Below are 25,134 nucleotides of genomic sequence, written 5' to 3' on the forward strand. Positions count from 1 at the left end.
AACTCCCTGGACCTCACCTGCATAGCTGATGGCTTGACAGACCAAAACAGCTTCAGTTGGAGCGTTTCCTCTGAGTTGGGAATCATTTCTGGAAGGATCCGCTGCTGAAACGCTGCCAAGCGCCACTTCTGCCTGCAGGGGGTGCAGAGCGCTGCCCTGACCTCCACGCTTTTACATCAAAGCACTTCCTCTGCTCAAGTGCTCTCAAAGATGTCTTGACTAAGGGAAAGCTACAGTGATGCTCGGATGTTTAGGAATTCATCGTATTTTAAATGCTCAACCCCTCTTTCACTTTTCCATGTTTTGTTAGCTTAACTCCGCAAAGTTAATTTTGTTTGGGCTTTTTTAAACCAGATTTTTATGTAATCCCAAAGTTGCCATTAACCTGTTTGTTGCAAAAAGCAATAAATCAATCAATCGCACGATAAATTAAAAACAAACAATAATTTCCATTTGCACAATTTACAACTTTCCTGGACTGAATAACAGAGACCAATCAACTAGACCAAAACATCAGAACGATTCTGTTTGCCGTCTTCATAACTCATTTAATTTGTTGTTTCTGTCGTTTTGTTTATTTATTGTGGATATTTAAGATGCTCCAGTGTTAATAAAGTTTAGAATTTAAAGGTTATTGTTCTTTGAGAATTCAAAGAGGAATCTTGCATTATTATGCCATTACCATCATGTTACTCTAAAATGACCACAAAACAACAACGTTATCATTTATCGCGATAACTTCTGGGACGATTTATCGTCCAGCAAAATTTCTTGTTGTGACAGGCCAACGTAAAGTTGAACTAAAACGATACGTGGATTTAAAGATACTTTGCAAACAGAAATCCGAAAAGTGTGGCATGAAAAGGTAATATTCCAATCCTTTCTTGTCATCCTCACTCAAAGTAACTCAATCCAAGTCAGATTAGATGGCGAGTGAACAGTGAAATTCAAGTCTTGCCACAGATTCTCAGTTCTAGACCTTGACTGGGTTATTCTGTCACATAAATACGTTCTGATTTCAGCGATGACTCCATGTTTACGGTCTTCCTGCCTCTAACTGGTTCTCTTCTGGCCCTACATGCTTTACTTTGGCCAGCTTCTCAGTTTGCACTGAAGAAATGCATCCCCACAGCATAAGGCTGCCACTACCGTGTTCCCCTGTAGGATTTGTGCACCAATATTCTCTGATGAAACTGTGAGGCCTTCACAGAACAGCTGGATTTATACTGAGACTACATTACAGTGGCAAATTGGACCAATAGGGTGAGTTGTGAATTGATTATTCCAACAAAAAAATTTTTTTAGGTGCACCAGAGTTAAAACGGGCAGAATATAAAGCTGTACCCCACCATTCAAATCACTGAATGACTAAAAGTATCATTAAATTAGTGAAGATTCCCAAATAAAGTTATTCAGCTGCCAACATTGTCAAAATCTGTATTCAAAAAAACAAACAAACAATCAGAATGTTTTGTGCTTCCTTGTCCTCAGGTGCGGACAAATTAGATATACAAAGGGCTTAAATTTCAAAATCCTTATTTCCTTTTCTCTCTCATCGCGTCACAAACAACCTCCAGGTACACCACAGACACCAGTCACCGTCAGCGTGACGTGCCAAGAGGAAACGCCAGGGAAGGCCCAATTAACCAGGCGATGACAGCGGCTAAATGGCTGGATTAAAGGGCTTGTTCTGTAAAGGTCAGGATGCAACGCTGCTAATATGAATCATGAGGCGAAGACAGGCTGACAGGAAGGCAGAAAAACAAACCGCGCGTCCCTGATGAATGACGGCGCTGCACGACAGCGGGATGTGCAGCGTCAGCGAGCAAAACAGGTGCCGTCAAGTAGAAGGGAGCGTCGAAAATCTCAAAGTCAGATGGAGGGTTTTCGTCAGCACTCCAAAGCCAAGTCGTCATATTTAAAGCTACTTTAGCGGCTTGAGAGAAGCAGGCTTACGTTTTTCCGGGGGACTTGTTCAGCCAGAAGATGTCGTCGCTGGTGATGCCGTGCTCCGCAGCTCCAGGGATCTGCGACGATAAATAAAACTGTCCGTAAAACTAATATAAGAGAAAGAACAGAGTTCTCTCTAAAACACAGTTATGGCAGCTTTTATCAACTCAAACGTAAGGCTTTTTAAGACCATTATGAATGAAATTTAAGACCTCTATCATGACAAATGTACAACAGAACTTTTTAGTTATTTTTATGTTTCATATAGTAGAAGTACCGAGCTTTTTTTAGTACAGAATGGACGTAACACGGTACGGTAGTGGTGAAGACGAATGTCGTCCAACCAACTGGCAATAACGTTACATTTATCAATGACACACGCAAAAAAGCTAACCAGCTAGCAAGGGCATATTAGCAGCTGGTTAGCAGTAGCCTCAACCGCCTTGAGTCGCAATGAAAACGTCTGCACTAAACTCAAATGTTGGCATGATGAAAAAGTTAACTACATTAACTAAACAAGAGCTAATAATCTTGTCGTTTAAGGCCAGTGATTAACATGTTTAAAGCCAACTCACATTTTTAAAAAAATGTATTTAAGGTCTCAATTTTAGATACATAAATTTGAGACTTTCTAAGGACGCAGGGACACGCTGTAAATGTCATGTTTTGGAAAAATGTCCAGAACACTTTGTTTATTTACCTGAGTTGGGTACTTTGGTCGTCCACCTGTGGCGATCACAATGTTCTTGGCGGTCAGGACTGTCTGCAGGAAAGGAGGGGGGAAATGTGAGGCAGCGGCTTTTGTTCGTATTCAGAAACGGCGAGGAAACGCCAAATAAAAATGAGCGGTCTCTACGGCGCCGTATGGGAAGGCGACGACGGGAAAACTGTGAAACTGGTCAAACAATGCAGACGGGGAGGCAGACAAGCGTCCTGGGATTCTGGTTTATGTTTTATTTCAAAGAAGGATTTTATTAAGAGGAAGACAGAGGCTAAAAAGATGTGATGGTGAAAAGTGGCAGAGATTTTTAGTTTCTTAGCTCTGCTGTGAAGCAGTTTATTTCTTTAAAAGGAACTTTGGGAATTCAGAGAAGCAGAGTTTAGTAACATACACAGTTTTAAGTGTGTAGAAAGAAAGCATTGATCTCAGTGTGGCACCAACAGAGAAATCTATCACATTAATATCTTCTAGAGCCAGAAGATATTCAACAAAGACTTCCCTCAGATGAGAATCACTCAGGAAGATAGTTTGATTCAACTCATTTACTTTAGGGCTCAGCTTATCGTGGGCTTTAACATTCTATCACATTCAGAGTGAGTTTCTGCAGCCGTAGGTGGGTTTTCATTGCAGGATTGGTGCCGTTCACACATTTCCACACAGTTTAGGATTTTTAACCACAGAGCAACCTGGACTCTGGAGAACATGCCGATGTTTTTTTATCCGATTAATCGTCAGAGTAATCCATAGAATAATCTATTACTAAAATAATAATTGGTTCCATCCTTAATGTTAGCCTTTCCTGTTTTTATCTAAAAAAAAAAAACTAAAAAAAAAAACAGCCCACCTCCTTTCCTGCTTTGCTCAGACCTCTCACTGTGTGTTCGTCCAGCAGACTGCCTTTGAGGTTCAGATATTTGACTTTCCTGCAAAACAAACAAAAAAAATATCACTAATAATTCATTACAGCATGAAGAGTTAAGAAGAACAAGCGAGGCTAACAAGACATGCTAAAAATATCTACATAAAACATCATTTTGTGGGGTCCGGGGGTTAACAAAAAAGAAGCCTCAAAGCAGATTATAAAGCTGATTCCAAGTACAGGATCTGATTGGACAGAGGAGGTTACCACCTGCCCGCCCTCCAGCAGCCACTCCATCAACATGTGGCTGCAGTCCCGCAGGTGTGTGTGAGAAACACACATGTACAGCCTTGAAGGAGCTCAAGTGATGACAAAAAAGGAAGGAAAAGAAACAGAATCGCAGTTCCTTGAAAGGAAATCAACAACAAGTGAACATGAAGTTCCTGAGAAGCACGCCGTCCATGAAAAACGCGTTACATTTTGATGAGCGCCGACATCGTCAAAATCATCGATACGTGTTGAAAATGTTGGTCAATGTTCCACTAGTTATGGTTCAGAAACAGCTCTAAGCAGGTGGACTTTAGTCTTGATTTAATGTTTCGTCCAGATTTGTGGTGAATAGAAGTTGAATGCTGCGTCTCCATGTTTGGTTCTGGTTCTGGTACGAGGTGTCACTCTGGATGACAGACAGGCACAAAAATTAAAAAAAAAAATTTAAAAATCCGCTGGAAAAAGGAACCGGGCTGTTTCCAGTTTGATCGGAAATCGGTTGGAAACTCAATTTTCCGATCAATGAAAGCACCACGGCTAAGCGCTAACAAGTTGTGCTAACCGCACCACCCCTCAGTGTGGACGCCGTTACTTGACCGAAGCAGCTATTTTCAGTATAAGGGTGTTTAAATATGAAATAAAAGAAAAACACAGCAACATAAAGAAGATTGATAAAAAGTAACTGGATTTTTCACAAGTCAAGGCGCGTCTGCGATTCATCCAGTCAACATCCAGCTGGATTTAGATCTGTGTCTTCCAATCTCAAAGTTTTGGCATCTAAATATCACAAATACTTCTCTACCAACGTGATGTCACTCACAGGAAAAACGCTAAAAATAAACACTTTGGACGCAGCTCTTTTATCCTAAATTAGAGAAATGGGAAATTTCTAAAATCTGTACATGCAGTTCAAAAAAACACATCAGGGATAAAAGTGATCAGTGCATCCTTAGTGCGGCTCATGATACTAAGAAAACATAACATTTCAGTATAGTTGAATAACGCAATTCACATTTTTCTGTTAACCACTTGCTTTTCTGTCACAGCCACGTTTACAATCCAAATCCAATGTTGAAAAGCAAAATATTAATCCGTTGTACTTAATGGTGTGTCCAAGTAGTCCTGTGTAATTAAAATTTTAGCCTCCTGCATTAAAACTACAATTAGATACATCTTTCATCTCTAATCTACAGCAGATGTGTTTTTGTTTTTCACATTTTGAGACAATAAACCGACTTATTTGGTGCCTTTTCGTCTCGCACATTAAATATGTTGTCTTATTCTGTGATTACCTCTTTTATTTTAGTTGGTTGACTAATTTAATTCAATTAAGCAGTGAGAGAAACGCCAACGGGAATTTAGAGTCTCTGCTGTCACTTACTTGTCTTGGAGCTGGACTCTGTGGCCCCAGTTTAAAGATCTGACATGATTCTGAACTGCCTCTGCCATGGTGGCCCTGGAAAACATGAAAACATCACTTTACATCAAACACATCTTCAACTGGACTCAGAGGATTTCTTGAGAAATTAAAATGATAATAAAACAATATGTTGTGTTGAATTTCCATTGAACAAAAAATGAAAATTTGAGATGAAAAGAAGACAAAACAGTTATAGTAGACTAACGTTATGCTGCAGAGGTGCTTTTCCCCACTTGCACCACCAGATGGTGCCATTAGCTAAACACAACAGTGAAGGATATCCAACAGTCCTGATTCCAGTGAATAAAACACCTTATAGATTGTGAATTATCCTGGTAAACGTCTATTAGTTGGACAGAAGTAATGGAAGATTAATTAATAATAATAATTTTTTTAAAAAGCGTGGGACAGTGTGTTCTGGGGAACGGTTGGCACAAAAATCATTCAAGATAAAAAACGCTTCCACATATTTGCTAGACTCGGCTCACCAGTCATGGCGGAGTGTCTCTGGCATCTGCCAGCCGTACTTCTTTGCATCTTTGACTGCAGTACCAAGGAGAGCGGCCTGATGCATGAGCTTCTTAGGAATGCAGCCAACGTTAACACACGTGCCACCAAGACCCCATTTTGTTCCTGTTTGGAGAAGCATTGGCTACATTTTAGAGAACAAACGCTCCATGTTGGAGGGGAAAATAATGTAGAATTTATTTTACCTTTAGCAGACGGTTCAACATGATCTAAAACGGCGACTTTCTGTCCCAGCTGTGCCGCTGTGGATTTACAGATTTATACAGAAGTCTGACAAGTGATTGAATACCTCAGAAAATGTGCTAAACAGTTTACCTTCTTTGGAGCAGGCCAGGCCTCCAGAGCCTCCACCAATAACCACCAAGTCATAGTCATAGCTCCCTGTGAGATGATAGTGAATGATAACTACCAGAAACGGGAACCTTTTTCACATTTTTCCTCATGCTACATCTGCAAGCATCGACACATTTTAATGGAACTTTATGCCACAAGCCAGCGCAAGTAAAACATGAAACGAAGGTGGAAGAAAAATCACGCGTGCTTCTTACTCATTACTTCTTTCCCAATTGTGGTAAAAAGTTTGGAAAGTGTGGCGTGTGCATGGACTGAGCCACATTTAATTCCTATTTAGTAAACATTACATCACGTTTCAATCAATATCATATGACAAAAATGACAACTGCATAGGTAAGCTTATGAATCTTGAGCATCTAACACATTACTTACAAGGACTATATCTAGACATTTAGAAAGTGTGTAACGATTCTTAAAATATAGGCAAATCATAATATGACATTTATTTCACAGTAATAAAACTGCTATTTATCCTTTATTTTTATTACTTTGTATATTTGGTCTTGGTTAGCTTTATACTTTCGGGTTATTTACAAGGTTTATTTGTACGTTAATAATTGCTTAATTTTCTTGTTTGCTTTTTTGTAAGATAAGCAAGAAAGAACTGTGGGGGCATTTTTCTAAAAGAAGCCTAGATGCCTTTTCTTCAACTTCACAGATGTGCATTACTTTGTGTTGGTCTACACAGAAAATAAAAATAAAATGCAACATGGACGAAATGAATGGACAAGTTGTAAGAGTTCAGAACGCACGATATCACTATTAAGACACTAAACCTTAATAATTTTTAACAGTCCAAAAATAATAACCCAATCTTGTACGATGATAAAGGTAATGACAATAAATATGCTAATAAGAATGTCACTGGTTTGCATACAGACAGGCGGTAAAGTAATGTAACGCTCGCACGAATCTAATGCACTAAGCATGTCACAATCTGAGGAAAACTGAGTTTTTAAAACACTATTTTAGAAATATTAGTTCTAAAAAAAGTTATTACGTAAAGGCAGGCGAAGTTACATTAAGCTCCCTGAAGGATTTTGCAATGCTAGAGTCCTTACGTAAACATAGAGAGGGTCTAATTGGTGTAAACGCGAACTTCTATTTAATAGAACTATCATTACCTGTAAGGTTTCTGGTGAAAATCTGCAGACATTTCAACTTTCTCCACCGGCGTCTGACTGTACAGAGGGCAGCCATGATGTTATTATAGAAGGACCCCGGACCGGATATAGGCGTCTACAGAATTGCCTGGAATAAATTACTCTAAGAAAAAAGGCTTAATAATAATAATAATAATAATAATAATAATAATAATAATAATAATAATAATAATAATAATAATAATAATAATAATAATAATAATAATAATAATTTATTATTTACTCATAAATTAAAACAATTCTATGTCGTATGTAAATGCAACAGTGAGAAGAGGGACAAAACGGGTGGGTTGCCCATTTCGCCAATATCGGAAACCGCCACTATTTGGTGGAGCCAGTAGAGTGTTGCGTTCGTGGCTAAATTAAACCACATTCTCGACACGCAAGGAGACTTGCCTGAAGAAATGTGGATGAAAAACTATAGGAGGAAGAAAAGACACGTTTGCCCTACTTTAAAGGGGTAGTATGTATTTTTCAGGCACAGCATATTCACAACAAATATGTTACCTTTGATTGTTATACATAGGTTGTATATGTCAAACATGACTTAAAAGAAATTTAACTTTGTAATTTAACACCATAAAATTGGTCCTCTCGCACCTACTGGCTCTGAAAATTCCACCTTCAGGAAGTCATCACTCTCCCTAGGTGTGGGTGTGAGTGTGTGTGTGCATGGTTGTTTATTCTGTCTCTGTGTTGCCCTGCGACAGACTGGCAACCTGTCCAGGGTGACCCCCGCCTCTCCTGGAACATTAGCTGGAGATTGGCACCAGTACCTCTCCCGACTCCACTAGGAACAAGGGTGTACAGAATATGGATGGATGGAAGTCATTACAACATGGCTCCTCTGTTAACCCTTTAAGGTTTTTACTAACATTGCACTGGGAAGTAGCTCATATAACAAGCTCAGCAGATGCGCAGTTCCACCCGGTGTTTGCTAACTGCTGCTGACTAGTCTGAAGGGGCTGAGTGGGGGAGTCATGGGAGGAGGGCTGCTCTGTTAGGCAGATCTGGGGAGGCTTGGGAACTGTCTCGAAGGTGGCGCTAGGTCCACTCAAGCGTTTTGCACAGCTGAATTGTTGCCATGGTAGATTAAGGGATTTCTCAAACATGGATGAAAGAATGAATGCAGCACAACAGTTTTGTTTTTGACAAAGGAATAACAACCATAAATCTAAAAAGCTGATTTTACACAACGCTGACCCTTTAAAGTGCAGGGAGATTGACTTGGACTGCAAGCAAATAAGACACAAAACCAGACAACCCTTAATTTCCAGGCATGATTTATTGAAAACACACCAAATTTATACTCTACAAACCAGTATTTTTCCATTATGTTTAACAAGCGTAATATTTGCCTCTGGGTATTAGTAAAATTAACATATTACATTCTGTCACTGTGGCATCGCTCCTGCTAGCTACGAAAGCTCCGACGGCTTTACTTCTCTAGGAAATCAAACCCATTTGTCAAATGCTCTCTACCTCATTAAAAGTTTATATTACAATGTAAATCAAGGCAGCAACCCGCAAACAGTCTAAACTACATAGGAGGGGGACAGTGAGGTGGAAGTTGGGGCAGAAGGGCCTGGATGGATGGATAGATAGATGGATGAGCTGAATGGCGGGGGTCAGGGAGGGTAAGGAGTCTGACACTGGGGGTTGGAGAAAGGAAAGGGAATTTGTGGAATGGGAGTTATATAAAACACAGTTCTCTTTATCTAGCATGGAAAAGATTAAGGCACATGATAGGTACAAACACATCTGCTACTCAGTTACTTTTGTTTCACGGTCTTGAATCGGTTGTGTCTACACAGGTAGGTTTGTCTTGATTCCGCGTGTTGGCGTGTGTGTATTTGTGTCCGTGGATTTTAACGGCACAGACGCGTGGCTCTGCGTTCTGCGAATCTACAACTGTTGGGGGCGGGCTGCACATTCACACAACTGAGAGCCCTTTATTACTTTAGAAACGATGAGCACAACTCCCGATCCTTTGGTTGTGCTAGTGCATTCGAGAAGGAGGAGACGGTCAATGTGGGACTTCGTCCGATGAAAGCACGCACGTCTGACGACACACAGGAGGGGTTGTTCGGGTTATGACGACATTTTTTTTTTTTCCTTCTAGAAGTCTGGGTTTTAACATACAGGAACGATGCTTTTTTTTAAAACACCATTGACTTTTTTTTTTTTTTTTTTTTTACCACAACGTACATCTTTGTAAACACTGTAAAATATGCAAGCTTTACAAAGTCACATACGTCACAAACAAAAAAAGAAAAAAAAAAAAAAAAGGAATCAAAAATCAACTCGGACTTGAACGCAGGCACATGCCGTTCGCCTCGAGTGACAGACGCATGTAAACCAGACGGGGTTCGATTTCTCTGCAATGGCAACGACGATTCTGCATCTCGACTGTAAAAAATATATATGTACTATAAGACCCCATCTTTAATTTACAGCGCTGTCCTTCTCGTCTCCAGCTACCATCTTCCTGCACGAGCGGATTAAGTAACACCCAAATGACTCCACGAAGAAAAGAAAACTGGCACTTGGAAAAGAAAAGAATAGAATACAAACATCTTCATGCTCACAACTGGATCATTTCCTTAAAGATGCAGCAGATTAGGTGAGTTGGTGGAAATCGAATCACGTACAAACGCATGAGGAAGATAGATATATGTATATATATACTTTTTCTAAAAATTAAAAATCATCTCTTGTTCCTGTTTTGAAGACACAGGAGCTGCCACAGAACACGGATCCAGATGCATTTTCCTTCCTGTGACCCTTTTCCCACAAATACAAAATATAAATAGGTGATCGCCGGTGTGGCTCGACGACGCTTTGACACACGTTTAAGTTATGCAAGAGAGTTATTTCTCGTTTACAAACAACAGTGAGCCTTCATCAAATGAAATGTGCTTTCCAAACAAGGTGATATTAATATACAGGTAAGAAATCTGATTTTTTTTTTTTTTAATCCCAATTTTTTCTGATTTTTTTGTTTTTTTGTTTTTTTGTTTTCTTCGTCTGACTCTAATATACATTTATATAAAATCCAACATAAATGATTTTAGACGAATCCTCATTAATTTTTTTTTTTTTTTTTTTTTTTTACAGTCTGCTTCTCCTCAGAAACACAGATCCATTTATAAACATAATGCCTTGAGTCCTCTTCGATACACAACACACTGCTACACAACCTGAGAGTGCCACACGAGAAATGGCGGCTGCTTCAGGAACAGCCGTGAAGCTCAAACAGGACGAAAGAGACTCTCCTCCGATTTGGTTTGGGAACCGTTTGAGCTTTCCGTGTGAAGGATGAAACTCCAGTCTTGCTCAGGACGTCACTTGTCCCTCCCCAGATCCCAACTTGCACTTTCTTGACTACAAATATATCACCCGATTCTGATGAATCAGTTTGAATCTGATCACCTGACGCACAATACTGAAGTAAAAGCAGGTTTTTTTGTTGTTTCCTTCTATATATATATATATAAACACACAGTGAACCCAGATGGATTTGTTTTCTTTTTTTTTAGTTCATAAGGACAGACTCTTTACTCTTTTCCTCTACAATGCTACGGCTCCTCTCAGGCTCTGCTATCTCCTTTTGTTTCTCTCTGCTCTCTTTCCCCAACTCTGATCACAACGACGTACCAAAATCAAACAAATCCATATTGTCCAAAACTCCCCTAACCACAACAAAAAGAAAAAAGAAGGAGTGTCCTTTTCCCGTATCCTTTCATTGCACGTTCTTTTTCCCTCTATTCCGCTTTACGTTTCCTCTTCTTCTCGCCGGCCTCCATCAAATTTACTCTCAGAACAAGAGTCCACACTGGAAAATTCACATGATGTCGAGGAATGTAGATATGACCAAGTAGAAAGTGTCATTACTCACACATATATATATCTATATACATCTATAACTGTATAGATATATATAGATATATATATCTATCTTTTTTTTCTTCTGGAAAACTCAACTGCTACTGGGTAGTCTCTGTTATGGCCATATTCTTTTGAGATCCTCTTCTCTGTACAAAGTCCCTCTCCAAAAACGAGCTCCTGTGAAATGGCAGTGGTGATATGAGAGATCCTCTTGTAGCTGGGGATGCCGCACTATTGCTGCCTTACGCCTGAAGCACACGGAGAAAGGAAAACAAATATTAGAACAATCCCGGCAGATGGAAAGAACCAGAAAATGAGAGCTTCGTTCCAAAAAATCCAGGCCACTCCATTCAAATTGTGTGAATAATAACGCATATATGCAACAGTAACTCATCACTTAAAGGGCATATATCATCATATTTTATGTTGCAGTGAGCTCTTGAGACTGTTTTCTGACGAAAAAAAAAAAAATCGATCTTATTAATGGGAATATGTTGAAAGGATGTGATGTATTACAAAGAAAAAAATAATAACTCTATTACTTTCCCAACAAATTCTCCAGACTGCCCAGTCTGTCTAATATATTTAGTGACCTTGTGTGACATACTTAGTCTTTCTGATGAGCCATAAATGCGCAGTGACAACAAGTGCTCTTCTTCTATGAATCAAAAACTGTAAACGATCAGGAAAATGCTAAAAATACAGTCGGAATAGGACCGTTCCAGTTTGTCGATCATCTCCGTTACGATCATTTTCAATTTTAAAAAATAAGGTCGAACGAGGACAGTTTTACAGCATGGTGACAGAGAAATTCATGGGAAAGAATAGGAGCACGGAGTTCATATACGATTAAATGTATGATTATACCCCGCTTTCAATTTCAGTAAAGAGACATCAACCAAAAAGAAAAATCTACATTGACTTTACATTCAATATTTGTTTGCTTCTCTTGCTTTCGCATTGTTGAACAGTGTGAAACTGAATACAGCGTTTAAAAACTGTTGAGTGTTTCAACTGAGATCAAAAATAAAAGCTCCAATTTTGGATTTTGAATTCCTATATCCAACTCCAGAACTGATCACATCATCAACTTGCCGCGACTTTCAACCAAATTCTCCGCTGACATCGTTTCCCATTTCCCCCCCCAAAACTGTTTTCTAGTTCACTCGCAGAATGAAATAGAGAACTAGTAATTAATGTAACTAGAGCAAGATGAAAGCCCCATCGTCACTGAAATGTTGATATATGCCCTTTAAAAGTCATCGCTGTTATTGATTCGGGCCTCGGCAGTGCAGATGATAGCCAAAGATGGCCGAACAGACGCTTCATGTTCTGGATGAAATCCTGCGAGAACGCAACTTACCTTTCTTTTCTTTTCCTAAGAGGAACAAAATATACAAAAACAAATGACTTTACTGTGTGAGCTACTAAGACAGCACAATATACGGGAACAAAGAACTGACAGCTGATAAGAAGATGGAAATCAGGATGAGGAGGCAGGAGGAGAGGCATGCTGCTGATGAAACAACAAGAAAAGCAGAGGTCAGCCCCTGATCAGCTGGCAACCTTGAGAAACTCATTTTGCACCACGTTGATTTTTCTTTTCTTTTTTCTTTTTGCAGACAGGCAGGGCTTCCTGCGCATATCTGGATGGTTCTCCCAGGAGGCTTTCATTAAGGGCCACCTGAGTCCCCTGGAGGATCTATACAGAAAGAGGAAGAAGAAGAATGACTCCCCTCTATCTATCGCCGGTTCAAGAAACGACAGCAGAGAAACATTTCAATGAGGGACGCGGAGTCCAATTGTAGACAGAGACCAAACTCTGTCAATGCTCCGCGAGTGAAACAGAGAAGAGCGGCCTGCTGGCGTATTTACAAGATGAATGTTGGCCGTATTGCGCTGCGGGTTTTGGAATGTAACACAAGAAGAAGTCGACGTTTCTAGAGAGCCACACCTGACTGGACGAGAAACAAAAAAACACAAGGCGCTTCTCCAGGACCGCATCCCATTGGATGAACAAACCGAACTGCGACTCGATTGGACGAGGACGTCATCTCGAAAGCCACACTTCATCGGACAAATTTAGCGTCTGTTCGACTTTTTCTGTTTTTAAATAACGCTAGCTTATAAGATATTTGGGCGATACCAATAAAATAAATTTGGATAAGTCATAAAATCATCAGAATATAGTTATTCTCATAGTATTGTCTATGAAAAATAACTCTTATAATAAACACAATTTCGCAATTGAGGAGATCCATTAAATAACAAATGCAGTTAAAATTACACGTAAATGTAACTGCAAGTTTGTTCACACAATAAGTCATTAAAAGAAACATGCTGGTGCATCATCCTTGTACCACTTCCTGTTGTCTTCTTCGTCTTTTCCCCCAGTAGTAACATCCGGTTGCTGATCACGACTAGTGTGATGCAAAAAACAGAGTTTCCGTTGCAGTTTTCTCAAATAAACTATTTTTGATTAGCCGAATAACCACCTCACGTTAGTGCAAAAACCGTTTATAGAATAATGTTTTTTCAAAATTGCAGGGCTTCCCATTAAGCAAATTTATTTTTGTAATTCCAATTTGTGCAATTTTAAGGTGAATGGAAACGCAAGTACTATCTTTGTCTAGGATGCTCAGCTTTGTCTACACTCATTCTCTTGATGTTTTTTTTCTCAAGAATCCATCTCTGCACAATAATCTGCAGATGTTCCAGAGGCGTCTCCAGAACAGAACCAGCTGTTTAGCCTTTTTATGTCACCGGATCTCATCGTTTTGAACTGGTTCAGGGATTGTTGTTGCTTAATGGGTCTCATAAAAGTTGCGTTTCAGCTGATCTGGGGTTTGTTTCCGTGAGCAGTACAGAAGTATGTTTAGGCTAGCTGATCAAGGACCAAAGTAAAATGTTCTACATGGTGCAGTGAGAGGCGAGGAAGGGGGAGAAAGGCATAAAATGATGAACTAGGTAGGATGAAAATGGTGCACGGATCAAATCTAGAAGGTGCAGCGAAATGCTTTAGTTTGTATTTTTGATTTTTCAGGGACCTACCATGCATGCACTTAGACCCAGGAGTCAACAGGCTGAGGTTTAACATCACAAGCGTCCACCAGACTGACTGCAGGCCTGTTACTCCTGATATAGTGTTTCCTATTTGTGTCATTCTGTCGCCACGGGGAGGAGGAGTTAGGAAAAACAAAAAGCAAAAAAAAAAACAGGAAAAAGAAAAAGAGGTCAGTACATTTTATATAAAGGCTTAAAAACAGACATGCATCGCATCCAAGGATAAGAGAAGCCAGAGTTAGTTTCCTGCCACAAGAAGAGCTGTGGAAAGAAGAAATCAGAAAACGGCAAAACAAAGCTTACAAATCAACAGATAGAAGATGAATTCAAAGCAGGCAGAGGATCAAGTCAAAGAAGAAATTGCTTCTATGTAAAGCAATTTTACGCCACAGCAATCACAAAAAAAACTTTGCAACAATCTTGGAGAAACTGGTTTAAGCTTTTAGAGGAATATAGTTTATGCAAATATACAAAATATGTATATAGACATAGTCAGTGATGCAGATGGAGCTGTTTGGACACAATAACAAGAAGAGTGTTTGCAGGAATCAAGGTGAAGCTCACCACTACACCAATTGCTGAGCATGGCAGTGTGGGTATCATGCTAGGGAGGTTTTGAACAATCTATGTAAACATCACATCTTACTAATAATCAAATCCAAAGATTGCAGCAGAGCACATGTCAGATAAGTCATCTGAGGTCAGGCAGAATGGAGAAGGATGCACTTTCTTTCTAAACCTAATAAAACATATGAATTAATATTAATAAGCTGTCACCAAGACAATACATATCTTATTTTTTTAGTAAACACGTGCAACTAACTTCTAATACGACTCAGAATTACCTAAAACCTTCCCTCAAAGGTAAATATAGGAACCTTAATTTATGGATGAAGATGAACTGATGCAGGCAGACTTTTCATTTTCCCACAAGGCCAATCTCATCCATCACACACTTAACTAGATGAAAACTAAACAGCCAAAAAGTACTTGAAAGTCATCCGACATGTCGGCCGTCCTCCGCGGCCATAATCTTCTCGCTCTGCCCGACAATAAACAAGCTCCGGCTGCATAATCAGCAGACGACCTCTCGACAGTTCGCCGGCGCGCTCATTTCTGTAACAAGACTCGTCTCCTGGAAAGCGTGCTTGTTGGCGGCTCTTTTAATCAGCCCCAGATTAATTGCTTTATGAACCCCAAAAGCTTACGGGCAATTAACTGGTGTCTCAAAGATCTGAGGGCGTCCGCAGCGCTGAGCTGCAGTGGCAACGTTAACCGAGGATGACGACTTTCCAGCCCGTTTGAAGAGTTCATAGATTTAAGAGCTTCTAATGAGGACCACCGCAGAAAGACGGGAGAGACACACGGGCAGAGGACGAGGAATGATATTTCCGGGTGACATCATTGTTGGAGATGAGAGGAGGCTTGTGCGTACCTTTAACGGTTCCCGTTCTGTCAGGTCCGCCGACCCGTCGTCTGTTTTGTATTTGCAGTCCTTGTCCCTCTGGTCAATGGTGGAGTAGCCGTCTGATGAGATCAGAGAACCGTGATCAGCTCATTCCTCTGATTGGTGTCATTTGTTTAACGATTTCCAAGACACAAAGACAAATGCTATGGGAGTCATTAACTTAAATGACTCCCATAGCATTTTGGCTCCTACCATATTTAGCATAGCATAATGCTGAATATTGTAAGAAACGATTTAAACCACAATTCTTACAAGACTTCTTAAATCTTTCTTAAAAATACCCTTTTACTGTGTGATTGAATTTGTAATTGTGGTTAAGCAGAAATTCATTTTTTCGGAGAGCGAATAAGATTTACTAGATAACAGCAGAAAGAAAAGTCCAGTTTTGGCCTTAAAATTTACATTCTTCTCGAGAACATTTCCAATTCTTTCCACTAAAACCAACCTGAAGCCCCTTTCCCCCCCCACACACACACACAAGTTTGTATTTCTACCCATATTAAGACTTTGTATTGACTTCCATTCATTTTAGTAACTGCTTTTACACGTAACCCCAACCCAACCAATACTAGTCTATCCCTAACCTTAACCAGAACCTCATCTCCACCTTACCTTTTAACCCAAACCTCTGACCCCTAACTCTGAACAAGATCGTCCTCAATATTGGGCCCCATAAAGTTCACCGGTCTTCAGAAGGTTAGTAAGTATGTCAGAAATGATCCAAAATAGGATAGCTAGACAATCACACACACACACACCCACACACACACACACACACACACACAGACAGACAGACAGACAGACCTTGGTTCTTCTCCATCAGTGGCAGAGTGGTGTCATCATAACCTGGTTTGCCGTTCTTGGTAGCTTTAGGTGTGGCCGTCACAGTGGGCTGAGAAAAAAAGAGATGTCATGGTGCTTTTTAAACAAATTCATGCAGATTTTAGCTTTGGAGGATGTACTAGTAACTATTCTATAAATTGATGAGAGCACGTAAAGTACTAAAAATGTAATGTTTTTCTGAATAACTCTTTAGGTTTAGGATCTTGGCTGCTAAGATTGCAATCAGGTGTGGGCATCAAGGATAGTGACAGCCAATTCTAATAATGCTGAGCATCAGGGATCCATCAGAGTCAGCCACAGATCACAATCCCAGTTTGATTTCCTCAGACCGGCTCTGATCAGTGACTGGCATATAAAACACTGAAAGTTTAACGTTTTTTCCTACTGATTTGCTGGATTCAAACTAAGAACTCCACATTTTTTTTGTTGATAAAAGCATAAATTACAGTGACTTCCATTTACTTCTACTGTGTGCAAGTAAAAATCAGAAAAAGCTCTTTAAGTTCAGTCCATTTGCAATTTAAAGGTTAGGGATGTCTACCATGTAATCTCTTCATTTCTATTAGATCCAAAACCACTACTGCTATCCAAGGAAATATTTTTTCTTGTCTGTTTTTAATTATCAATTCCCCTCATATATTTTGACTGATTTGAAAACTAGGACAACTCTATTTTCTGTCGTAAATTTATACGCCATTGAAGTGCTGAATGTTGTATAAACTATATGTATAGAAATTTACGTTAACCCATGTTAGATTATGTTTTGCTACTTAATCGCTAAATTTCTTCCAGTGCAGAGCGGGAAGTAAAACTTGCGCTAAAGTAAAGTTGGGTACCTGGAAGTGGCTCTTGTTCCAACCGTCCTTAGTCAAAGCGTTCCTCAGCTCCTTGTAGCTCCACACCGTCTGCAGGACGTGCGACGCTGCCTTTGTTTCGCGAGCCGATTGGCTGAGGGCGCGACAAATAAAAGCGGTGGATAAATGAGGAATTTACAAGAGCAAGAAAGCCAATCGAAACTCCCCCTCCCCTGACGGTGACAGTTGCTGTGATGGATCTGTGCGGCTGCGATCAATCTCTCTATTCAAAAGGCTCTGCCTCCACGCCTGGCTTCAGGCTCTGCTTTTGTTTTTAATTCATAACCAGATGAGGGCACATTTCCTTTCATTAGTTACCTCTGAGCCACCGGTGTTAATTAAAAAGTGGCTTGGAGGGAGGCTCGCATCAAAGAAAGCTAACCTCAGGAGGCCGAGCAGAAACTCGAGCTTTTGTGTTCCGCGACAGAACAATGTGTGAGTTCGCGGTGGTTAGCAGGTGCCAATATGATCAATACGTCCTGACACAATATTAGGTCTTTGAACAGGGCTGGTAGAAGAAGAGGGTATCGTGGGGTAGGTCAGTCCTCTAGTGTTTAGAACCAGCCTGAAATCTGCAGATTCAAAGCTCCACCGCCGAGAACATTGCCTCCAGAAGTAAAAGCCTATTAAATAATTTGTGGTAGGTAGAAATGTGTGCGGGCTCACACTATTCACAGTGTGAAAGGCAACGTCTTACTGGTATTGATACATTTTGTTATACTCCATGAATGCTAATGAAAAGCTCATGATGCAACCAGCTTTCAAGCCCTGAGTAGAATTATCACGCATCTGACGTCTCTTTCATACACAACCTCCTACGTGATTGGCTTGAATAAACACACTCTCTGTGAGTCTGGTTCAGTGTGATCGTCGGTGCCTTGCACAATACAAACGCATCGAGTCTTTTCAAGTACTCATGTCCGGTTTCTAGTGTAAATATCTCAGTGCATTTGAAAAAAGACAAAAATAACTTTTTTTTTTTTTTTTTGCAAGATACAGAAGGCTGTTTTAAGCCAATAATACTTTAATATGGATTAAAAGAAACAGTACTACAAGATTTTCTTTCCCCCAAGCCATAAGTGAAAACCTCTGCCAGTGGAGCTAGCAATTTTTTCATCATTATTAAGAGGTTATTGGCTAAAAATAAACTCCTATTTTTCTTAAAAGTTACTTGCAAGCTAGTTTTGTCTTATTTTCAACTGTTATTTGCACTAGAAACTAAACAAAAAATACTAGGTAAGAATTTGTACTCTTACATTTGGTCATGCATATCAGTGGATGATTATGAAGTGGACGAAAAACAATTCATGGTTTTGAAACATTTTTTACAGAAATAAAAAAGTGAGAAAAGTGCATTGAGCTCCATTTGCACCAACACAATAAAGTTAGGAGTGGCACTTTAACACATTCATTTTGATAATTAATCGCACAGGCTTTAACGTGTTAAAAAATTTTATGCAATTTAAACCTTTTTTTCCCCACCTCCAACATAGGAAAAGTTCCCAGAGGAACCTTTGGCATGTTTCCGGTACGTTTGTAAAGCTGAGAATATCTGCAAACAACAGCGATGGAGGACAAAGGCTCTTGTTTTGGCCCACTGGGGGTTAATTTTCACGTCAACAAGACGATCGGATGGAATGCTGGGAAAGGCTATCGATGTGTGCAAGTCATGCTAAAAGGAGTTGGGCTATAACCAAAGTGATTAAAACATAAAATAGCATCTGGAGCCACACTGATGTGTTAGAACGATGCCACAGTCCTGACTTAAATCACACTAAGAAACTATGGGATAAGAATGAGTGATTAAGACTAAGCCATTATGTAAATAAAATGTTCTTCTTTATCTCTATGTGGGTAAAACCAAATACACTTTCAGGCACAATTGCTAGCCGTTTGTCGAAGTACTTCTACAAAGTATTATCCTATAAACAGCTGCTATATACCACTTTTCAATGTTCTTCCTTTGTGCTGATCGGTTCCCAGATTAGTATTTCGTAATTCTTCACCTGGTCCTGTTGATGGCGACCAGCTTCTCGATGGCCTGGGCCTGGATGAGGGAGCGAGCGTTTTCCGAGCTGTCCGTCACAATCTCGTGAATCGTGTTGAGGATGGCGACCACGGTGTCCTCCTCCAGGTTCTTGGCTGGTCGCTGCTGGCCACTGGGCAGGTTGCTGACGAGGTCCCGCATAGCGTAGCTTCCTGTGAGGTGAAGGGGTTTTTGAAGCCAAACTTAATTCCAAACCATGATTAAATCTTAAGGTGTGTCCAGCGTAGTCTTTCAATCTTGACATTAAGGAGAATACGCCCATACGGTCTCAATGCACCTGACACAACAAATCCTCCATACCTATCAGATCCTTGTTGCGTCGGTCGATGGAAAGGTTGCGCAGAGCGATGGCCACGGCTCGGACCACCTTGTCAGAGTCGGAGCGCAGCAGCTCCACCAGGATGGGGAGACCTTTCTCCTTCCGCACTGTGGCTCGGATGTAGTTGGACCACTGGAAGACGTTGGGGGAGTAATCTTTAGCGCTCTCGCACACAAACACTCCACATCACTCACTCTGCAGCTGCCAGTTTGGCTTCTCCTTCTGCTCAACTCGTCGCGCAGCGGGGCTCTGAACGGACACGCGCTTTAATTTGTCTGAATTTAAACATCACCGGATTTTACTTCTTCTTGTTTTTTGTAGCATGAAACATTAACGCTGACATAAAAGGGGTTTTTGCTACCCCAAGAGATGCAATTAGGCAGAGACTGGGAACGCCTGAGCCACCAGGTGGCAGTAGTGAGCTGTGAAAAAACGTGAGGGACAAGGAGGGAAAAAAAACAAAATCGGGGAATGAGTGTGGTTGAAAATCTTGGATATTCTCTCGAGGGTCAAGATGTGTTTTGTCAAAAACAACGTGTCAGAGACTCCAACGTGCTATGGGGGGAAAAAAACCCAGCTATTACTGTGGTTAATTCAACAGGAAGCCAACTTAAATCTTAACTGCAAGTCAATACTAAATTGTCTCAAATCGGAGCACATTCCACAGGAACTTAAAGTTAAAATCTGCTGAAGAGAGGCACGCTGGCGCTGACGCCCCGGCGGGCTGAGTGCGGCCTGTCTGCCGAGGCGCGCAGGTGCCCGCTCTCGCCTGAGGTGCTTAGCCTAACGTTTGACAGCCAGCCTTTCCACGCTGATAATTTACTGCAGCCTCTCTCTCAGCGGCTCCACAGCCGCTGTGATTGGAGTGACTACCTGACTGCTGCTGGAGAGCCGCTCTACTCATTCAGTGCAGAAAGCCCTGGAAATGAGAGTGGGCTACAGCTGTTATCTAATCACGTCACTTCAGCCAGTTGGAAGGTCCTGAGGTAGATTTTTATGTTTTTTTTTTTTTATGTTTTCCTTTTCATAGACTGGACCTGCAAAGTAGGACTGGGACTTTATTGTTTGGTTTATTATTTATCATAATAAATTTATTATGGTAATCATGGTAAGTATTTTGATTCATTATTGTCACTATAAATTCCAGTTAGCGATACCCTCTGCCACTGTTTGTATTATTGGGATTGTTAGTTTTAGTATTTTATCCACAGTTTGTTCAATGATAATATGAATGAATATCAATAAATATGAAAAAAATGATTAAGTACTCCATGAAGTTTGGTGATACAAATCCCACTCTTTTGTGGCTGTTGTGTTAAAGAAGCGTACTATAAATGGGTGTGTTTCTCAGGAGCAGTATTTGTGTTTGTGGGGCTATTATTGCCTTGCAGTGCAGTCACAGCCACACAGTTACCTAAAAGAGAAGTAGTAAATAGATTTTAATCATCATCACAACAGTACCACAAATATCGTGATAAAACTTTAACTTCATATCGCCGAATGAGTTAATTTCACTACAATTAGCTTTAGTGGGCAATATGTTCAATTTCATTTTTCCACTTTGATAAAAACTTCACAAAAATCCAAAGTTCCTGCATGTTTTTTATGTCAGGATTTCAAGCATTTTTTCAGTTTTTTTAAGTTCTTGAAAGCATCAATACAGTGAACCCTCGCTACAACGCGGTTCACCTTTCACGGCCTCGCAGTTTTTTTGTGTAGTTTTTTCCCCACAGTGCATTGTGTTCTGCGTCCTGATTGGCTAAACAGTCTCCGCTTCTTCTCTACCTGTGTGCCAATAACGTTACGGTATTTAAATATACGTAATACAGCTTGGTAAATGTTTTTGCCCAGAGGAAAAAAAAGAGCGACATCAACTACCGATATCTATGTTCTTCTCTCGAAAAAACTCACCTGCACCAAAGGCTTCAGAAGAAAAAGCCAGTAGAGAGCGGAGTCCGGCCGCAGCGTCACAGTCAGAGGAACAGTTAAATACGCGAGTCACAATTTGTCCTACTGTACTTCGTATTGATAATTAAAATGATTATTTTACTGTAGTTATTTGTAAGAAAGCGTTATATTTGTTTAAAATAAATGCTTAGGCCTGAAAACAGGCTTTGTTCTTTGGTTTCAATGTAGAGTATTTAATTATGCTGTATAATAAAGGTAACTATTTCACGGATTTCTCCTTTCACTGGTTCTTTTTGGAACGCAACCCCCGCGAAAAATGAGGGTTCACTGTATAAAGGTTCTCTCTTAATTCATGGCAGATATTTATACAAAGTCAAGCTTCAGATATGACATCTCAAAAGAGCACAGGAAGGAGAGAGATTTGGATACCTTATTTTGGTCTCTGATAGTTAGCTAGTCCGGGAAAATACTTCAGTCATATTCCATTGTTTTCCAGACTGTGCAGGAACCCTGAGAATTTATTTTTCTTTTATCAAAGTCTATTAACTTTGCTTGTCCTTAAAGCCAGTCTCCTAGCTGTCTACCAGTCACCTTTACGGTAAACGCACATCCAGTTTAGCATTTAGCTCCACTCTGTTGCTGCTTTCAGTGCTCTATCGTCCCTGTCCTCCGCTAAAGCGCAGTGGGATGCCATTTACCCCTAATTGGTGCTTCCAGCTGTAAAAGTTTCAACACCGAAAGGCCACGACCAACACCAAAGTTTGCAGAAAGTGTGCAATTAAGCAAAAAGTCAGTTTGAACATGGCGTCTTGTCTTTGTACCACTCCCACCCCTCCAACCCGAAGACTTACAGTCCACTGTCCAGCGCTGAGGTTCTGCAGAGCCCCTGCAGCCGCCTCCAGGGTATTGTAGTTCTGGCTCTCCGTCAGTAGAGAAAGGTAGAGCCTCACCACTTCGGGCTGGTACAGCAGCTCGAAGCCTGTAGGGGAACACAGAGGGACAAACTGGTAGGAACCGCTGGCAGGGCAAAAGAGGCAGATGGGCTTTGTGGAGGAGCCAGCAAACGTGTTACAAAAGTTATCTTGGAGTCCTTCTGCTCAACAAGAGAAAAGACGCTTGTGGTTGCAAAAATGCACAACACCTGCAAATGGCCGAAAATTTGGGTCAAAACTTTTTGTTTCCAGTAAAAGCTTCATAATACGAACATGAAGAGAATCTCTTAGCAGTAAATGGCTGAAAGAAATTCTTTCCCTTCAGAAAGAATAGTTAAAAATGTTCCACTTAGCAACACAAGAGCAGCGCCGCCGAAAACACTCGAGCATTACAGGAGAACACAAGGAGAGATTATTGCTCCAACTTTCAAGCTTGAACCCGAGTATTTGAGAGGGAGTTTTATCTCACTAACACACAAGACATCCAGCCACAGTCGATCATTATTCCTCTCTCTGATGGAAACCTAATTACATTTATCAGCTATTAGACAGAGCAGGCGCAGCGAGGGAGGGAGGCAGAGGCTTCTAATAAAAACTGAAATCAAATTCATCCATCAAAGGGCTTCCTTTTTTTTTTTTTTTTTTACTTCAAACAAATAGGCTCATCAGTGTTTCACAAAGAACCAGAGCAATACAAAGCTGTACAATTATATATAGTTGACAACTAAACAACATGGCCTTAAACTGTTAAGGTTTCTTGAAGGAAGCAGAGACAAACCCACACGATGAGGTGGTGAAAGGAATCGGACAAATCTGAGCTCAGAAACCTAAAACTTGGACGCATCATCCCTAAATACCACCAGGCTGCGCTAACTGCAACACTCTCTGGTGCAGAAGATGCTACTATTGAAAGATTAGTTAGCCATTGGAAATTAGCTGTCACTTCAGGAAATTAAACTGTATATTTTTGGAACAACAACAACAACGCTAAACTTTGGTGGTTGCTGGTGGTTAAGTTCCTTTGCCATTTTGTACCTTTGCAAAACGAAGCAAATAGGATTACAATCTGTGTATGCTTTGGGAACAAGCAGACCAACAGCTAAATTCAGCAGATACATTGCAAGCTAAAGGTATTACAGCAAAGTTCCATTTTTTCCTCTTTCACCATATCAACCTCTGGCTGTTGCAGACACCGGACCCCCAAGTAACGTTCGCCTGTGAATAGCAAAAATCTGAAAATACTTAAGACGCTTTCTAAAAATGGCTATCACTGCCTTTTCTTTTTTTTTTTTTAGTTCAAACACCAACTATGTCATAATATGTATTAACATGGACAGAGGAAACCGCATTAGCACACAATGCTAACCTTGCTAAAAGTGCTAATCACGCTAATCGCAAATTCTGCTGAGAATTAATTTGTGTCACTTGCAAATCCTTTTTTAATTTGCTGTAGATTATTAATTTAAAATATATCAATAATTAATGACAGCTCAAGTCAGAGAGGCTAGAAAAATCAACTGCCACCACAATCTCAGGATGGGTTAGCTTTGCAATAAAAACATTTGAAAATCAGAGCAAAAAAAAAAAAAGGAAAAATCCAATCTCAAGAATGAAGCTAAGAAAAATAAGCTCTGATTTTGATAACTTATCTTGGGGGGGGGATCATTGTGTTTTTTATTATTCATAAGATACAAGGAAAACAAAATATATTAATCATTAATCTTACTTCACACGATCCTTACAAATGTGCCAATTTAAAAAGATGCATAGATCAAATGTGTCACCTTTGAGTACAGGAGTCTAAAACAAAACCCCAAAAGGAACCAAACTTCTCCTCACCATGCCTAAAGTTAGAAGATATGAAAGTAGTGAGTAAAATAATCTTACATAAATACAACAGCCTGTTTATTCTCGACCACAGCACATTTCAGATTCGTCTTCCAAAGCCCCAAGGCTCAAATGAAATGGAATGCAACTGTGTTTATTCAATGTATTCTGAGGCCAGATTTTATATGAAAACCCTTCTATTTATGTGGGCACCATTATATAGGAACCTTGTAGGAGAAACGCACACAAACCAGTCAGGCTCTGAGAACATTTACTGTCCTAAAACAAAGCTTAGTGAAAGTATGAAAGTGGACGCTCCGCTTTTGGAACTGTTTATTACAGCAGAAGAATACTAAAATGTTATTATTTTTTTTTTAAACAGAAGGGAGTGAGTGAGTTTTGTGCTTGGGAGGTAAAGGAAACATAAAGTTAAATTTGTGCCCTTAAATTCATCTAAATCCCACATCTCACACCCATCATTTGCAGAGAGCCGCGGCTCCCCTCTAAGACTGCCACATTCAGACATGGCAACACGGTTAACACTCGCGAACTGTGGTTTACTTCCCCGTGGCGTTTCCCTTCAAGATCCCAGAATGTGTGTGGGAGGAACTGCCAGATCGGCCCAAACTAACTGAAGGTGCTGTCTGAAAAAACGTTGAGCTCATTTTCAAAGACCTGAACTCGTAAAAGCTTTAAGGCACAATCTTTTCAAGCAAAAAA

At 40.2% G+C, this 25,134-nt stretch overlaps 2 protein-coding genes across 9 annotated transcripts in view; both read right to left on the reverse strand.

Annotated features, from left to right (window-relative positions):
• The window catches only part of txnrd2.2 (thioredoxin reductase 2, tandem duplicate 2), a 29,549-nt gene extending 22,234 nt beyond the window's left edge, over window positions 1-7,315 (reverse strand). Inside the window, exons 1-8 of the mRNA XM_044111822.1 lie at window positions 7,227-7,315; window positions 6,064-6,129; window positions 5,934-5,990; window positions 5,709-5,853; window positions 5,182-5,256; window positions 3,516-3,594; window positions 2,651-2,713; window positions 1,957-2,027 (exon numbers count right to left, since the gene is read on the reverse strand). Of these exons, the coding sequence (XP_043967757.1) occupies window positions 1,957-2,027; window positions 2,651-2,713; window positions 3,516-3,594; window positions 5,182-5,256; window positions 5,709-5,853; window positions 5,934-5,990; window positions 6,064-6,129; window positions 7,227-7,302 (632 nt within the window). The 5' untranslated portion in view covers window positions 7,303-7,315. The remainder of the gene's footprint in view (window positions 1-1,956; window positions 2,028-2,650; window positions 2,714-3,515; window positions 3,595-5,181; window positions 5,257-5,708; window positions 5,854-5,933; window positions 5,991-6,063; window positions 6,130-7,226) is intronic.
• A 1,216-nt stretch (window positions 7,316-8,531) lies between these two features.
• The window catches only part of arvcfb (ARVCF delta catenin family member b), a 220,842-nt gene continuing 204,239 nt past the window's right edge, over window positions 8,532-25,134 (reverse strand). For 7 of the 8 annotated variants that reach the window (XM_044111816.1, XM_044111820.1, XM_044111814.1 and 4 more), the window contains 8 exons: window positions 22,507-22,634; window positions 19,729-19,879; window positions 19,388-19,580; window positions 17,364-17,475; window positions 16,489-16,576; window positions 15,652-15,743; window positions 14,205-14,317; window positions 8,532-11,401 (listed from right to left, as the gene is read on the reverse strand). In XM_044111816.1, coding sequence (XP_043967751.1) covers window positions 14,216-14,317; window positions 15,652-15,743; window positions 16,489-16,576; window positions 17,364-17,475; window positions 19,388-19,580; window positions 19,729-19,879; window positions 22,507-22,634 — 866 coding nt within the window. In that variant the 3' untranslated portion in view covers window positions 8,532-11,401; window positions 14,205-14,215. The remainder of the gene's footprint in view (window positions 11,402-14,204; window positions 14,318-15,651; window positions 15,744-16,488; window positions 16,577-17,363; window positions 17,476-19,387; window positions 19,581-19,728; window positions 19,880-22,506; window positions 22,635-25,134) is intronic. The other variant, XM_044111821.1, reaches the window with a different exon arrangement.

Source organism: Gambusia affinis, linkage group LG03, assembly GCF_019740435.1.
Source record: "Gambusia affinis linkage group LG03, SWU_Gaff_1.0, whole genome shotgun sequence".
In the NCBI taxonomy this organism is placed as follows: Eukaryota; Metazoa; Chordata; class Actinopteri; order Cyprinodontiformes; family Poeciliidae; genus Gambusia; species Gambusia affinis.